We start from the raw sequence: 17,348 nt of genomic DNA on the forward strand, positions 1-17,348 counted from the left end.
AATCCGAATGTCCATAAAATAGTGTCTGCATGAAACCAAAAGTCTGTTAAATAACAAGTGATATATTTTGAAGCACAACACAACTCATATTTACAAGAAAAATGACAACTTTTGCTATTAGGAAAGTAATAATTAGTCGTCTCTCTTTTAAAAAGAAAAAAAAAATTGAACATTATGTAGTCCATTCAGAAAAGGAATCAGTCTGCTCCTCTTCCAGGTTCACTGCAAGTGCTGGCACGAGACTGACACTGTTTGCTGAGGAGGAGCTAGGTTCAGATGACACAGGTTTGGGGAAGCTAATTGGCTTGAAGAAAGCACCTAACTTCCATTGTGTTTCGGAAGTTTGGCGCTTACAAATAATATCTCTGAAAGTCCGTGACAGTAACACAGCTGAAGTTCAGGATCAGATGATTAACTGATGAAGGTGATCTAGTTGCTGAAGAATTTTGCCTATTAAATCGGGGTCTAATAAATCAAGGATTTACCACATTACAGATTAACTGTTAGAAACTGCCGTGTTTTCACCAGTACAGTGACATCACCACGGAGGTGATTTACACATCCTGAGATTCTAAACTGCTTAAACAAGTATTCATTTTGCACAAATTTCTCATGCCATTATAAATTTTCATTATAACAAACTCCCAATGTACCAAAGAAATCAGCTAATATAATTTCATCTTGAATATACAAAGAAAAACGAAGCAACTAAAAATGATGATGCACACACCACGTAGAATGAAAAGTGACACCATATGGAATGATCAAATAGTATGCACTGTGCAATGCACACTCCTCATCTTGCAACATATCACAGACTGTTCCAGACAGTAGTATTTTTATAAACCCGCCCTCCTAGCAGCCATATTGCTCAGCTCTCACATTTCCTTCTCTTTTTGTCTTGTTTACTTTCAGATAATCATTTATTTGCCATCATAGCTAAAAAGTCAACTTGTTATACAGTCATTAGCTACTTGCATCCACAGTGCCTTTAAGGAATGGTCAAGTCAGGCTACCCCACTTTTGAGCAGAATATGCTACTGGCAGCTGAGTGCCTTTTATGTGATACATGGGCAGATGAAAACACTGTAAGATACACAGGGTCTCTGTTGCCACTTACCCCCTTTTCACTGCTAGGCAATGGCTCAGTAAACACATTCACATGACAATTAATACAGAAAACAATAAGAGAATTGTTGGACATGCATGTCTGAGTTTGTCTGTCTATCCTTGCTAATTCAGACTTCACTAATTCGGACAACTGCTTCATTCTTTGCACATTACAACCCTGTTGATCACGTTGCTTGTACCTAAACAAATTTTTAAGACTGATGTCAAAACTTACATTTTTACATTTAAAGTAAATTAAATATATTTTATGATATGCAATCTAAGTTTCAAAATAAAGTTCATTGCCTAAAAAGACATGTGAAGTCCATTTTTTAATTTCCTTGAACATGCTTTCAGTAGCACTTCTATAAATCAGAGCTTCGCCAATTTGGACAAGGGTTCACTCCCAATTAGTCTGAATTAGTGTGATCCTACTATACCACACAATGAAGATGCATGAAAGAGCATAAATATGGCACTATGCATTTGTGACCTTAGCATTAGGCAGAGGTGCATGGTCAAGGGTACATACATATATTTACCTGAGTCCATAACCTTATTCTTGGATTTCACTGTTCAAAACCATCTCAGGAATGCATCCTTTTCAGCATGGTGGTATGTCCATACTTTATTTAAGAAAATGAGGCATATGGTACATCCCAGAACCCTACTGTTTACAGAATATACTCCCTGTTATTCAAGCAAATGAAGGGGTGGGAAGCATGAATAACTTAAAAACACCAATCCAAGATATTTCATGGTTTTTCACTCCAGCAAATATTTAGTAACTCATGCTTGAGATATGCATAGAAGTGCATGAGTCTTCATGCAAAGTGGTCATTAAAACTGTCAAACTTAATGAAAACTGAAAGGCTCAAAAGCTTGTCATAAAATTCTCCAATACCAAATTTTGTGAAAATCTGTCCAGTGATTTTGGAGTTATTTTATGTGAACATGGATGGACTGAATGAACTTAATAGATAACCCAAAGGTTGTGAACACACCAAAAAGAGGCACTTAGGCAAGTCATAAACCAGATGGTATGAAAATGGTAATCAGGAATACACTATGCTGCGACCATGTATCAGTAACAAACCATAGTCTTCTTTAGCATGCAGTTTCTTATACAAAGAGAGTTACTTTCACAAACAATGTGTTCTACCATAAGGCCATTCAAAAAATGAGATGCAAAGGCCAACACAGTAATCCAGGGAACATACTTTGAAAAACAAATTCAAAATGGCAGAATGCATTTACATTTCTTCATCAATAAAATTCTCTGCAAATTTCATAGATGACTCAACAATATAGTGCAAAAAACCAAACTCTTTGAACATTCATGGGTTAAACCAGTTAAACCAGTGTGTGATATGACTGTATAACTCACTTCAGTTTGTCATCATTTGGAGTTGAGTTGTAACGTTTTGCTTTCTTCGTTAACCAATACTCTCGTTCCAATGTCCTGGGCATTTGTACTTTCCGCTTTCCAGTTGCAGGTACCAGTTGCTTGTCTTTACCTCGTTCAAAACCTGTGGAAGCTTCGTGATTGGTCAGCTGTTCTGGCTCTTGTGGTAACATACCTGCAGCTTCATGATCCACAGCCTTCATTCCAGCACCCTCATACACAATCAGTTCATGATCCTGTGAGAATGTAACGTAACATATTTAGAAGACTGGTTTTCTTTTTAAAATTCTTCTTCCTCTGGCACAATTAAATCAAATCAGATTTGAGATTCTCGCATAAAAATATTACGATTATGGGCTTCTGGGCTGTGAAAAATGTAGTCTGGTAGAGAGGCACCAATATTTCAGAGAAACCTGTCTCTTCAACTTGCAATGTTTTATAAGATTTTTATCCAATCTTATCTGCAGTTCATCAAGTTATCTCTATCTGTGCTTTCTACAAGCACTTGCTCCTTCCTTTCCACTACCACTTTGCCTACCTCAAATAAGAACTCCATACACCATACATAGTCTGACAATAAAGTTCGTGAACTGGGCTCAAAATCCGGTGTGCCGTCATGAGAATGTCAGAGTCTCTTGTTATACTTACCAAGAGTGGAAGTGAAATCAGGGAGGTGTTAATGCAAGTTTATGGGGATAATGCCATGAAGAAAACAGCAGTTTACAAGTGGGGACACGTTTTTCTGAGGGAAGAGAAAATGTCACTGATGAAGAGAGATAAGGACAACCAGCAATGAGCAGAACTGAAGAAAACATTGCAAAAGTTTGTCAAATTGTGCGTGAAAATTGTCAGGCACATAGCAGAGCAAGCAAACATCAACAGAGAAACAGTTAGGAAAATCTTAACTAAAGATCTTGACATGAGAAGGTGTGTGTGAAAAAGGGTCCCAAAAGAGCTCACCGAAGAAGACTGTCTGTGAGGGAGATCTTAGCTAGTAAGGAAATGACAGTGCTGGAACATCCTCCCTATTCATCCCCAGTGACTTTCTCCTGTTCCTGAAGATGAAGGAAATATTGAAAGGAACGCATTTTGATGACACTGATGACATCATGAGTAATTTGATGGCAGCTCTGAATGCCATTTCAGTTCCAAAATCCAGTTCCAAAATTGTTTTGAAGGGTGGACTAGGCGCTGGCATCGATGCATAGCTTCCCTAAGGGAGTACTTTGAAGGTGACCACTGTGATATTCAGCAACGAGGTATGTAGCACTTCACCACAACGAGTTCGCAAACTTTATTTTCAGACCACGTATACCTAAAACAACTACTGTTCCACCACTTAGCAAAAAGTGTTAACAGCATGGTGCTGCTGCTGGTGATGTCAGACATGAACAAAAGTAGTGGATCCTGCTACTTTAACAAGTGTCAGATAATTAATATTTCTGAGGCATTCTGCCTCCATCTTCATGGTAGATGGAGGAAGCAGGTTCATTAATAACCACCTATGAGATGACAAGATGTTATAACCAGTTGTAACTTAATATACATTAATCTCTACACACCTTGGCTTCAAACTGTGCCCAAAATGTGAACCCAAATCTCACTCTCAGAGTGAGTCTAATGCCTTAAATGCAATACTATTTAGTCACTTTTAGTGTCCTAAATTTAAATCAAATTCTTTAAATGACACAAAAGGAAATACGTCACTGCAAGAACGAAATGCGCCATTTCTGAGTGTTACCCGCATGCCTCCAGACTTGCAAAGCCGTACAGGAAGATAAGCTTCTGAAGAATATGCACCACACCAGAATTCATTACCTGCATCATGTGTTGCTTGCATGCCTCCAGACTTGCAAAGCCATTGTTACACTGGCCACACAGGAATATAAGTTTTTCACTCACAGGTTGTGGGTTACTACTGGCAACACCAGGGTCAACATGTTCTGTTGATGGATTGACATCTAGCTTCATCTGTTGGTAAGAAGAAAATGAGTAATGACACTGTTTCAGCTGCAGAGGCTATTTTGCATCATATAAAATGAGGGGATGATTACATTTGAACTTGAAATTGCTGGGAGGAAATGATCAAAATACTATCCCAGAATTTGCTTTCAAGGGTTGAGGAGGACAATGAAAGCCCCTGGTCAGATAGTCAACATCTCAGCGGCGATTCAAACTGGGCATCTTCTCAATAAAAGCTTGCTGCTTGACAGGAGGTTGGAGCCAACAGGGCTGTTTGAAGCTGAGTTTATGGTCATATAAGGTCAGCGTCTCTGGTTTGCTTGGTCTTGACAAAGCTCCATATCAATCATGTAATTTCCAGTTCCATAGTTACCAAGAAAAAGGATGAAATGGTGTCTACAGAGACTTCATACACATCAGAGATACTACTACTACTACTACTACCAGCACAAAACATTACTGGATAACAGTCTTCAGTCTTCTACCCCAAATTACTTATGTGAAAACTTCCATACATGCCTCTAAACAGCTAACAGCTCTTAATATTTAATGTGAGGCATTTAAATCTTGATTTACAGCATGACAGTCTGATTTTCAAAAGCAAAATCTCATAGAATAAACTGTTATCAACAGGCGCAGAGCAAAATCACAGAAATACCTTCTGAATCCAGTATAAAGCCTTCAACAAGACACAGATCATTTTAATTTAATTAAACTATATTACATGATACAGGTATTATAATTATTATTTAATAACTATATAACAATTTTAGCAATGGTTCTTCTCATTAGTCACTAAAATACATTGTGTAGGGCAGACAGTGTATCAAATGGACATTAGAGGCTAAAGATAACACTGGGATTGGAGAAGTATCACACTGTATGGTATGTCCACCAAGTTTGTGGAATATCATACTGTTATATGCTGTCACTACAGGCAGATACTGTATTCACTCATGTCCACCTCGATTTTTGGAGTACAACTGAGGGCAGTGAAATTGGTTACAGACAGCACACATTTCTTGGAGAATTACCTTTTCATTATGAAAGTGTCAAGAATAAAGAAATATCAATGAAATAAAATATGTGTGTGTGTGTGTATATATATTAAAACTGTTTATAACAGTGCCATTCAGTAAATAAATGCATAATATGGCTTAAAAATGTCGGACACTGGTAGCTAAAAAGTTGCAGTCACTCAATTGGAGTCATGATAAAGAACCTACATTGAAGAAAACTCACAATCTTGAATTTAGCACAAGAGAAAAATGATAAAACAGTACAGCCTCATGCACTACTCTCACTTCTCTGCTGACCATAAATAATCTCGATCTCTCTCTTATCTGGGCAAGTTTACAATAACTTGTAGAATAAAAAAAGTACCCCTTTCAACTGTGCATGTGTACAACTGACTGCCATGATGTGACAACATAAGTCAAATGCATATCTAATACCAGGCACACAACTGAAAAAGAGGACAGGATGTGTATATCATATATCACAAGGAAGTAATTATTGATACTTGAATATCAAGCTACCTGTTAAAAAATGAAAATCCCCTTTACGAGGAACATCTCAAATCTTCAAACACTAACTTCAGGATAATGGTGCACATGGTACACAAGTAAATAAGTATCTCGAACAGTTTTGGGCTACAGGAAATACAGGGAAAGCATGAAAATGTTATAGTATTGTCACGTGTTGGGTGTATGTCATGCTACAAATAACTTCACGCCGTACTGAATACAGTGAATTTATTCTGCATTTGCTCGTACATTCATACAATTCACAATTACACAATTACTGTCGATGGCATTATCACAATTACTTCTCCTGCTTCCATTCACCCCAACGAATGCTAGACTGCAACTGGCTGGTTACTCTCTCTCTAGTAACTGGCTCAATAGTCACTACTCACTACTCTAGTAGCTTCCGCACTGACAACACAGAAAACAGTTACGCGATAGCTACCACTGTTGCGTAACGTCATGTTTACAGGCATTGCTGGGGAATGCTGCCGAGAGTTGTTTATTGCTGCGTAGTAACTGCGGTGTCCCCTGTTACGTCACAAGGTGAAGTACTCGTACTGTTAACATCACCACTGGAGGCGACAGAGTGTTTACTGGCCTGTTACTGTAGCAGCAGCAGTTGCTCCGATGCTGTTACGTCACCGCGGAGGGGGGGTGTTTACCGAGCGTTGCGCCATCCACGTCACACTGCTCCTTTCTAAAGGTTGTTTATCACGAACAGCCTAATGGTACATCCCCATTCCTTTATCTTCCCTTTGGTGTTCATCTTCAGGGAGCTACCTCCGGCCCATCTCTTCAAGGTGCTCGTCCCGAGCAGCTCCATGGTCCAGCGGTTGTCGATTCCTTTGTCTCACATTCATTTGTCGCTCATTCACTCCTCATTCACCGGTGCTTCTACATTACCGGGTCCTCCTCTGTGCTATTCCATTTTTTTCCCTTTCGGAGGGGGTCAACCCCTCCACAGTGTCCAATCCTTGCCTTGTCGTAGGCTGACAGAATATCCAACTACTCGTTTCGCGATCTTCATGCTGAAAATCTAGTAGGTCTTCTTACGAGTTCTTCTCCCTCTTAGGTGTGATCGCTGTCCTGATCTACACCCTCCAATGGCATCCTTGGTTGGCACATTTTTCTTCTGGCATACTGGCCATCTATGTTTTTTATTCCCGTTCTTCCTTTCCAGGTTGCTTGTTCAGCATTGACCCTGGTTGAATATTTCTTTACGAAATCTCCCTTGTGTCGTGTCACACCTGCATGGCCAGTCATATTTCTGTTGGCAGCCAATTCATGCTGCGATCCACTTTTCTTGGGTCGTAGATTTCCTGAAGATGTTCCTTTTGTGTCATGCCACTGTTGCATGGCAGGACACCTTCTTGTCGTTTTTCTTAGTCTGCCGTGTCACTTTCACACGGTGACTTGTCCCTCTTCTGGTAACAGCCAGTCCTTTTCTTTGGCACCCATCCTGACACTGGGTCCGTTCAATCATCAGGCGGCAGAGCCCATGGCCAGTTTTCGGTCCTTACGACTTTTCTTCTTCGGTTCTCCGATAGGAATTACTTTGGCGTCTTTTATGGGGACCTCTCTGTTTTGCCGCCTCAGGTTTCATGTCCACTGAGGCTGGCTCTTCTTCTGCTAGATGTGCCTCCATCTCTTGGCAGGCCATTGTCTCTTCTTCTTCTAGACATGTACATGGTCAGCTTCATGACCCTACCATTTTAACCCCAGGGAAACAGTCCTTGGTACCCACTGTGGCTGGGTGGGCCCAAGAGCCAACCTGGACATTGTGGAGGAGAGAAAAATCTCCTGCCTCTACTGGGAATCAAACCCCAGATCCTTAGTTGTTCAGCCTATAGCCTAGGCACAATACCAACTGAGCTATCCTGGCTCCAAAATTACATGATAAGCACCATAAAAAGCACAAGACACATATTTTCTCTTCAGTTACATTGTGCAACCCTTGTTTTCTCCTTAATGAAAAGGTGGGTGAATGCAGTGCTACGTGCAAGTTACAGAAATGTTACCCACGATTTTCTTTGAAAAAATGTTAGATATTTCTGAAAAATATGAAATGTGTAACACGTCAAAAATTTTGATGTGGATGGTGGCAAGCATGCAGCTGTTGGTTAATTAAACACCAAATGTCATTCAGCAGTGTTCAACAGAATGTCACATCATGCACTGATGGACTGAAAACCCATCATGTCATATCCAGTTGGCTATCTTCTGGCTCATTATTATAAGGTGTGGCTAGAAGTTTCCATGTCACACCTAAAACTGTCAGTGCATGTCGTAATGTGTTCATCTATCACTTGAGCTTTCATGTATTCTTGTGCATTTGTTTTGCCTTTCACAACACTGAATTAAATTAAAGTGCTTCATTCTTCAGTGATGTTAACATGACTAATAATCGTTTTGAACAGTGTATCAAACTCTTGGCCATCTCTGTGGTCTAGTAGTCATAGTTCCTGGCTACAGATTCAGAGGTCCCGGGTTCGATTCCCAGCGCTACCAGATTTTCTGAGAAGTAGTGGGTCTGGAACGGGTTTCACTCAGCCTCATGAGGATAACTGAGGAGCTATTTGAATGGAAAAGTAGTGGCTCCAGTCTAGAAAACCGAGATTAACAACTGTGGGAATCTGTTGCGCTCACCATGCAACACTAACTTTGCCATCAAGCAGTAGTCATTTGGTAGGTACAGTTTGCTTGCAGACTAAAAGCCACGGAGTTTTAGTGTATCAAACTCAAATTTCTAGAAAAAACTGAAGCATACAGCCACCAAATGTTACATATTGCTAGAAGAAGTTTACGGGAAGTCTGAAATATCGACGGGACAAGTTTTCAAGGGGCACATAGGATTTTCTGAGAAAAGAGATGACACCCATAATTATCTTTGACTGGGACAGCTGACAACAGCAAAAAACAGTGAAAATGTCAAAAAAGTGTGGCAACTTGTTCATACTCACTGAAGAATGACTATCAGAATATAGCAGAACTGGAGACGGATAAACGGAATATTTCACCAAACTGTAACTATCAAGACAACGAACCAGCAAACACAGCAGTATTGAGGAGGTATTTTCTGATGAAGAAATGGCTCCTTCTAATGGAATGACCTCCCTGTTATCCCAAATGGGATCCACATGACTTCCTTCTATTCCCATCTATGAAACATTTGCTGAAAGAGATATATTTTGGGTCACTGGAGCAGGTCCAGCAGCATAATTCACACACTATAAGTCATATCAGAAGATTTCCAAATGTGGCAGAAAAGAAGAGCTTTATGCATGACCAGCCATAGGAACTAATTTAAATGTGACCACAGCAATTAACTGATAAGTTGGTTTTAAGTTGAAGAAAGCAGTCTTCTGGGATTTGGCACCGTGTATATGTGGTGTTAACTGACGTTTCGGAGCAGACACAGTCTGCTTTTACCGGTTCTCACGGTCTCTTCACTAGCAGATTTCTTATATTTTTTCTTCTACCCTGAAGATGGAGGCAATACGTTCCTCCGAAACGTCGGTTAACACCACATATACACGGTGCCAAATCCCAGAAGACTGCTTTCTTCATAGTCACCGCCGTGAAAGCCTCAAATCTTACATGGTTTTATGTTACTCATAAAATCACTCCTGGAACTTTCTGGTCACACTCAGTATGCTAACTTCTCATTCTTTCCCTCAAAAATGGTAGGTGATATAAATTTTTCAAGCAGAAGATTAAAATTCATTATAATCATCTCTCTTTCATAAGAAAAGAAGTTGTGCATTTTGTTGTACAGTGTAAATAGTCCAGCTACTAATTACTAGGATGCTTACAAAGCCACATCGAAACTTCAGCTCTGTTCCAAGAATTCAAACCTGCATGTGATGAAGCCTGAAGTGCTGCAACAGTTCCTGCTGCTCAGGCGTTGTAAAGGGGCAAATGCGACATTTATAAGACGTCACAAGTTCCACAAAATCTTCCAGTTTTTCTAGCGTCACATTCTCCTCTGTCAGGCTTTTCTCAACTTTCAAAACTTTCTGCTGGTTGTTCAACTCATTTACAAACTGAAATATATAAAAAGATCAACATACATTAATAAATCACATCAATCACCATAAAAATAATATAAAGTTTTGTCTACATGCAATATTAAAAGACTGTGTTTATACACCATACAAGTATTATCAATATGACTTTGGTACAGGTGAAGAGTAGATGCCTGATACAGTAAGAGAAATTGCTTTAAAACTTGTTTCATAGAACAGCTGCATCTGGAAGGCCTTTCAGAAGTGGTGAATTACAAGATTCCTGAAAACTGGAACATTTATTCATAAATATTTTCCAAAACTATCAACTTTTATAGAAATATTTCATTAAATGAAGTAATTCTGGAACTATAAATTTAACTTCAACATCCTTCAGAATTGTTCAGCTCATAAACTGTCTACAGTTTAATCATAATGTCTACAAACTGTATATAAACAATCCATCAGTGACAGGTGACAGCAGGGTTCTGATGATGGTTCATAACAAACAGAATGAGTATTTGGACTTGTATGTCATCTAAGGCTATTCTGTAATATAAGCTGATTTAAAAAGAATGGGAAAATTTTAAAGAAAGTTGTGGCACAGGCTCCAGCACTAGGTCAAAGTATTTGCTCACCTGTGGACCACCTGGTATTGCTACATCTCTCTTTCCTTGTGTCTGATCAGTCTTGACACTTGTAACTTCAGGGGGTTTGTCTGACAGAAGAAAACTGTTGGTCTCCATTGTCTGATCCAGAAGTTGTGTCTCCAAGATCCCAGTGCCTGCTATCATAAACATGAAATTACAATTGTGAAGACCAAACTACCATTCCAACATTCTGTTAATTTACCACATTCAGCTATCCTCCAATGCTACCTCAGACAGGTGTCCACTGAAGTTGGATGATGGATAGGTTGACACTTGACTCTCAGGAGACATGTCAATAACTTTAATCCAAGATAAACAAGCAAGAGAGCAAATACTGTGGAATACAGCTTAAGCGGTTAGTCGCTGACTTCCCACCGAGGCGGTCTGGTCCAGTGGGATTTGTGATGGACAAAGTGGCACTGGGGCAGGTTTTCTCCGAGTACTTCGGTTTCCCCTGCCAATCTTCATTCCATCAAACTCTCCATAACCATAACCACCCAGGATATATAACATTCGAATCATAATTTTATTATCTTTGTATACTATTATATCATTGTGTTATATATTGTATTATTATTATTATTATTATTATTATTACTATTATTATTATTACTTATTGTATTGTAAAGTATTTGACTTGTCCTATATCATGTACAATGATCCATGGATATGATATGAAATAAATAAATAAGTTCTAAAAGTTTGTGACTATGGTCTATTGCTACAAGTGTTATGTTTTTGGACATTATCCATCATCTTGTCTATTTTCTAAAAACTGTCCTGTTTCTTTTTTAAAACACAACATTTCGGAGACTGGATTCTGTCCCCGTCCTGAGGTAAAACCTACTCAGTTGGGTCCAATAGATAGAGCTGTATAAAACACACTGCATGTCGCAGTGCAGTGTACTGATGTTGGAAACACATGACAAGAAAGGCAAACCATACAGAGGCCTGCTCCAAGAGGCTATCTGTGTTCTGCCTTGTTTCAACGTTCACTCCTCATGCCATCATGTACTACTCCTCTAGAGGCTCTCTAGTCCACAGTGAAGAATGACCCCAACTCTGAACGCTACAGCAATGGTTGTTTCAACCAAGAGAATAAAAGTGGGCACAAAAAAGCAACACATCCTGATTCAGGTCATTAACTAGGGACATGTGGTAGCATAGTTGGAGGTACTATGATACAAGGCAGAAGGTCACGGGTTCAAGTCCCGATGTAGTCACTGGATTTTTTTCAATTGACCTAATCCTTTTAGCCACACTATGGCCCTCGGGTCGATTCAGCCTCTAACAGAAATGAGTACCAGGAATATTCTTGGAATATTCTTGGGGGCAAAGGACAGCCAGTATGTAGGGCCAACAACCTTGCTGCCATCTATGGTCAGATTGTCTAGAAAATGTGGGGACCTCAATATCTCACAACCATATGGGCCTCCACGGCTTGTTACAGGGATACCTTTACTTTTTTACTTACTTACCTGCCAATTAACTACAGTAACTCAAAATGAAGATGAGTTCCCTTTTGATAAGCAGTTAGTGAAGACATTGTCAGCTTTTTATGAGAGTCAAAATTTGTGAATGAATTCACAACAGCCTACCACTAAGCACTATCCTCTGCCAATTGAATCAAACTCACGCCCTCACACACTATTTATTTTCTATCATTTTACTGTTACCTTCCCATCTAGCTCCAAGCCTATTAAGTTGCTCCTTTCCTTTCAGTTTTCCAATTAACATCCTCTGTGACTTATTTGTATTTGCGCATTTGGATATGATGGCAACAAAGTAAATGTAGTTATTTATTTATGTTTGGTCTATTTAATGGTGATTTCAATAGCTAAGATTATATCCTTATTATCAACTGATAGAATCATCACACTATGTCTAAAATATCTTTTTCATTACATGTCATACCTTCAGAAGAAACATCCCATGTGTTCAATAACATCTCTGGTATGGTGATCAAGATTCTAACTGTATGCTGAAAATAGAATCTAGTAACTTTCTAATAATGATGTAAGGATCTACATCACTGTATAATTATGATGCACACTCAAAGATGCAGGTTTGTGAATAATAAATTGGAAAGACTGTGTGAAAGAAGAAGCCATTGCCTAATTTAAGATACTATCCTGTTATATTCCTAGCAGTACCAGGGAAAGGATTAAAAGCTTGAGTCAAGGTAACTGGACTCTGGATTGAGATTTCAAGCCACCTGAGTGCTAACCATTCATGACATCTGTTAAAAAAATGTAAGGTCATGATGACAGATAGTTACTTCAGTACCATTATAAGTGATCTGTCCATCCTCCAAAAATAACAGTGGCACTTCTTCATCACAATCTAATTCTTCTGCTCCTTTGCCTTGCGCGACGGATTGGTGAACCAATACATGAGTTCCATTCGAGAGCCGGTAGGTAAACACCGAACCCTCTGGTACTTCCACCTCATTCATCAAATTCTGCAAATTAATTACAATAATTAGATACTAAATATCATTTTAACCATAAGCTACATTTCCATCCACAATGAAAATGTTACATTAAATTTGCACTGAACATGAGAATATACTACGATAACATTTTGTTGTATATAATCACATACCTAAGTTTTTACATTTGTAATTTACCTGGATATAAAACGGACTGCCTGAAAATATATCCGAACATCATACATCTTGAAGGTTCAACAGTTGCACTTCTACATCTCCATCTTGTTTCCGCCATGACCAACTGTAACATGCTGAGACATGACCAACACGATATAAATCATATAGATTATATATTTTGGCGATAGAACCGCAAATGAAGGTTATAGCGGTTACTGCACAGCTGCACAGCTTGTGTCGCTTAGCTATCCTTCGGTATCTGACGATGGTGTCATCAATGAAAAATAAGCTGAAGATTAACTGTAGTTCAATGTTTACCATAGTGTGGTTGTTGTTTAAATATCTCTGACGTCTCTGACCAAGCGAGTGGTCGTTGGCCTAATGGTGTGTTTATTCGATTCGGTTCTAGTTAATTGGTATATTTTTAATCAGTGTCCGGTTGTAGATTCTGAAGGGTTCTGACGATCGTGTATAATAGTCAGAATTACAGGATTTTTTTACTTTGTTCATCGTCCGGCATTCTGGAAATTACAAAACATAACTTTCCGGAAACTGTATCTGTTTCCGTCCCCGGGGGGGGGGGAACTAACCTTGAAGGTTAGCTTTGTTTCCGAAACGTTGTTTTTCTAGATTCCAGAACACCGGACGATGGACAGAGTCCAGAAACCTATTAATTCTGAGTGTCCGGTTGTGTTCTGCATTGTTTATAATGTTTGCAAAAAATTATTTTTATTAGTAATGATTGTAATCCATATTTATATTTTTATTGCTTCAAGAAATCAACATTTTGCAATACAGCCTCCAGATATAGAACAAGTCAAATTATTTGTATAAAAGTCAACAATACCATAATATTTAACTACACGTGGTGACAGTCATGCCTATGACCGCTCAGCTGACTAACTGCAGTTTCAGAGCAGTTGCACAAGTTAAGGCATAATCTGCTGCACAAGCCTTCATTGACAGGAAACTTCCATATACCTTGTATAAATGTAATTTAGTATACTGCAGTGACAAAGGATGCACAGAGTCCATAATGACCTGGATGCTGTGATAGCGCAGATATCCTCGTACTGAAACTACAGTGCAACAAACATAATGCCTACACAGAAAGACCAACCCCACCTTTGTCGAAGAGGCTTCATTTCAAAACATGTACATATATCTCTCTCTCTCTCTTGCCTGTTGTCATCTGTTGCCTACTTTGGAGCATAGGGAATCTGTGAAACGCTTCATTTCACTTTAGTTTCTTAATCCTAAGACAGTAGGACTTCTTGGATGGAGGATCAGCCTTGAGTAGGTTTTGAACCCACAATCCCAGTGTTCTAGCAGGCAAAGACAACTTATGCCTTAGACCGCATGGCCATTGTGATGGGCATGTACATGTATCTCAGGAGACTGAAGACAGGTTCAAATGCCTCCACCATAGCCCTGCAGGTCATAGGGGGTGACGAAAAAGGAATCCAATGCCTGAGGGTATAACTGGGCCACCCTGTTTCTAGGGGATAAATATGTGGACCTGGCCCTCCAGGATGGTGGGGGGGGGGCTTGAATCTGAGACAGTAAAATATGGTCGTGAGTCCTGCAAGACAAGGACCCAAGAGTTACTGTGCTGGTGAGGACCAGCAGCAATTGTGAATGACAGACCCATCCCCTTGTTAGAAAGGACACCCCACATTAACAAACCTGCAACTGTCTGACGGTAACAAAAACCTGGTCTTAGGCCCAAGATGGGGCTTGACACAAAGACAGACTGGTCAACTGACCATCAGTCATAACATAATTTTGACTTTGACCTCACAGAAGAATCCTGAGATGGCAGAAGAGTAGGAGGTTGGTGTGAGATGGCTGCCAGCCTGCAAGGATGTGAGCCTGAGAGCAGAGGAACGTCCACTGTTTGAAGACATTACCAAGCAGTGCAGTGAAGACCATGACTGAGAGAACACTAGTCTTTGTGTAATAGTGATCTGTAAAATGTAAACATGAGTTGAGTGTCCAATAAATCCAATTACCAATCTAAACCCTATCTACAGTCACAATTATGTGACAGTCTGCTTGGTACAGGTGAAATGATGTACTGTTTGAGAATTAGTCCACCAAATGGAGAACATACTGGGCTTTCATCTGTTTATGTAATTTAATGACTTGTTAGTAACTCAGATTACAGAGCATCAAATCATCAGATGATAATGAACCATGGAGTTGAGAGGACGTGGAAGTGATCATGGCTCAATTAGAAGTATTCTCCCAGAATTTATCTGGAGGGACTGAGGAAAATCACAAAACAGCCACATGGGATTTGAGGTTATCACAGCACTGGTTATGAAGAGTTTTATCTTCTGCGATATAATGCCATGTAGTCTGTTGAGAGTCAACTCTGCCTGCTACCTGCTTCATGCTGGTTTCTTGCTTGGCTCATTCTTTCAGTATGGACATGGAAGTAAGATCTTCCTCTGAAATGTCTATTCATTTTCAATGACTTTCACGTTATATCCCAGAAGATAGAACTCTTAAAAAAAATGTCAGAATAGCTATGTTCTGACTGAAACTGAGCAGGGCACTTCCCAAATACAATTAAGATGCATTACTGTTTGAGCCAGCTTTCTTAGTGTCTCTTTGTTAAAGGACGACTGCTTAATGTGAGTTTAGGAAACATTTTATTTCACTCACAAAAATCAGTTTACTCAAAACATACTAAAAGGACAGCATCCATATTCCTACAAAGGAAATCTTAAAGATTATTCTTTTGTTTCAAACCATGTGGTCAGTTTAAGAAAGAGTTACGGATTTTTTGAATGAACACTGTATTCACCGAAAATGAACTTTTTGTCACAAATATTATTTTATGAGTAAATATGTCTCAGTTGTTCATCCTCACAGTAACAGGAATGGGTATCACTGCTTATGAAAACTAAAATTCACTCTGTTCTGAATACATTGCTTAGTACAAACAAAACATTAAGATCTTTTAACATATTTAATAAATACATTCAGGGACATTAGAAGTGAAGAAGATTGTGGTTTTTGATTTGTTTTGTTCTGGTCCATCACACTAACAAATTACAAAGACAAAACAACTCTGTCCAGTGTGACTATTGAAGTTTTTGCTACTTGAAAACTTAACACCCTTACATGTTTCGGTCCCTATAGACCATCATCAGAGGGGCATCGATACTTTTTGGAAACTACTATCACAGTGGGTGTTTTGAGTGTTAAAATACATATGCATACAGTGTTTGTAATGCACAGTATATACAAAATCTGACTTTTCCACAACTACAGCAGCTTTCTTGGTATATTAAAGTTTTTAAAACTTCGTTATTTAAGTTAAAATTTATAAACCAAGTAGGTTCATGTCCCTTCTCCTATCGTCTTTCTTGATGGGGTCTGAACTTTTGCCGCCTGTCTATCTTGAGAAGGAGATTCTTGGTGTTGTCCTGTGTTTGTTCATGGCAGGTTGTGTTGTTTTTACTCTTTTAAAAATCATATGTCTATTTCAGCTCTAAAAGTAATCTATTATTCCTTTTTTCACTCCTTGATGATCTGTGGTGTCATCTTTTGGGGAAACTCATCTCATAGTACTGCTATCTTTCTTCTCCAAACAAAGGTTATCAGAGCGATGTTGGGATATGGCAATAGAGTTTCGTGTAGAAACGTATTTAAAGAGTTAAATATTTTATCATTTGCATCACAATATATATTTTTGTTGTTAGTATTTGTATTGCAAAATAAAGTTCTTTTTTCCATCAAAAATTGATTCTCATACTATTGATATTGATATTCATATTTATTTGCATTCATACTGTTACAACTGCAACACTTGAACAAGTCAACTCACTAAATACATCATTGTTAAAAGCTCTATAATCCTAGAATGTATTAGACTAAAAATAAAACTTTACTTGCATTACAACATCACTAAGAATTTTAAAAATATAACAATAACTACTACAATTCCCTTTTCTTCTCTCTCTCTCTCTTTTTTTTTTTTTTTTTTTTTTTTTTTTTTTTTTTTTTTTTTTTTTTAAAAAACTTTTTTTTTTTTCTCTTTCTTCCTCTTTTAAAAACTCTTTTTTTTTT

General features: G+C 38.6%; 1 protein-coding gene across 1 annotated transcript in view; it reads right to left on the bottom strand.

The window, feature by feature from the left end:
• Positions 1–13,309, bottom strand: part of LOC111866856 (zinc finger protein 358) — a gene marked incomplete at its 5' end in the record, with an annotated part of 31,587 nt that extends 18,278 nt beyond the window's left edge. Inside the window, 6 exon segments of the mRNA XM_023856187.2 lie at positions 2,498–2,751; positions 4,334–4,486; positions 9,861–10,049; positions 10,649–10,794; positions 12,947–13,121; positions 13,290–13,309. Of these exon segments, the coding sequence (XP_023711955.2) occupies positions 2,498–2,751; positions 4,334–4,486; positions 9,861–10,049; positions 10,649–10,794; positions 12,947–13,121; positions 13,290–13,309 (937 nt within the window).
• Positions 13,310–17,348: the final 4,039 nt, after the last annotated feature.

The sequence above is a fragment of the Cryptotermes secundus genome, unplaced genomic scaffold (genome assembly GCF_002891405.2).
Source record: "Cryptotermes secundus unplaced genomic scaffold, Csec_1.0 scaffold643, whole genome shotgun sequence".
NCBI lineage: Eukaryota > Metazoa > Arthropoda > Insecta > Blattodea > Kalotermitidae > Cryptotermes > Cryptotermes secundus.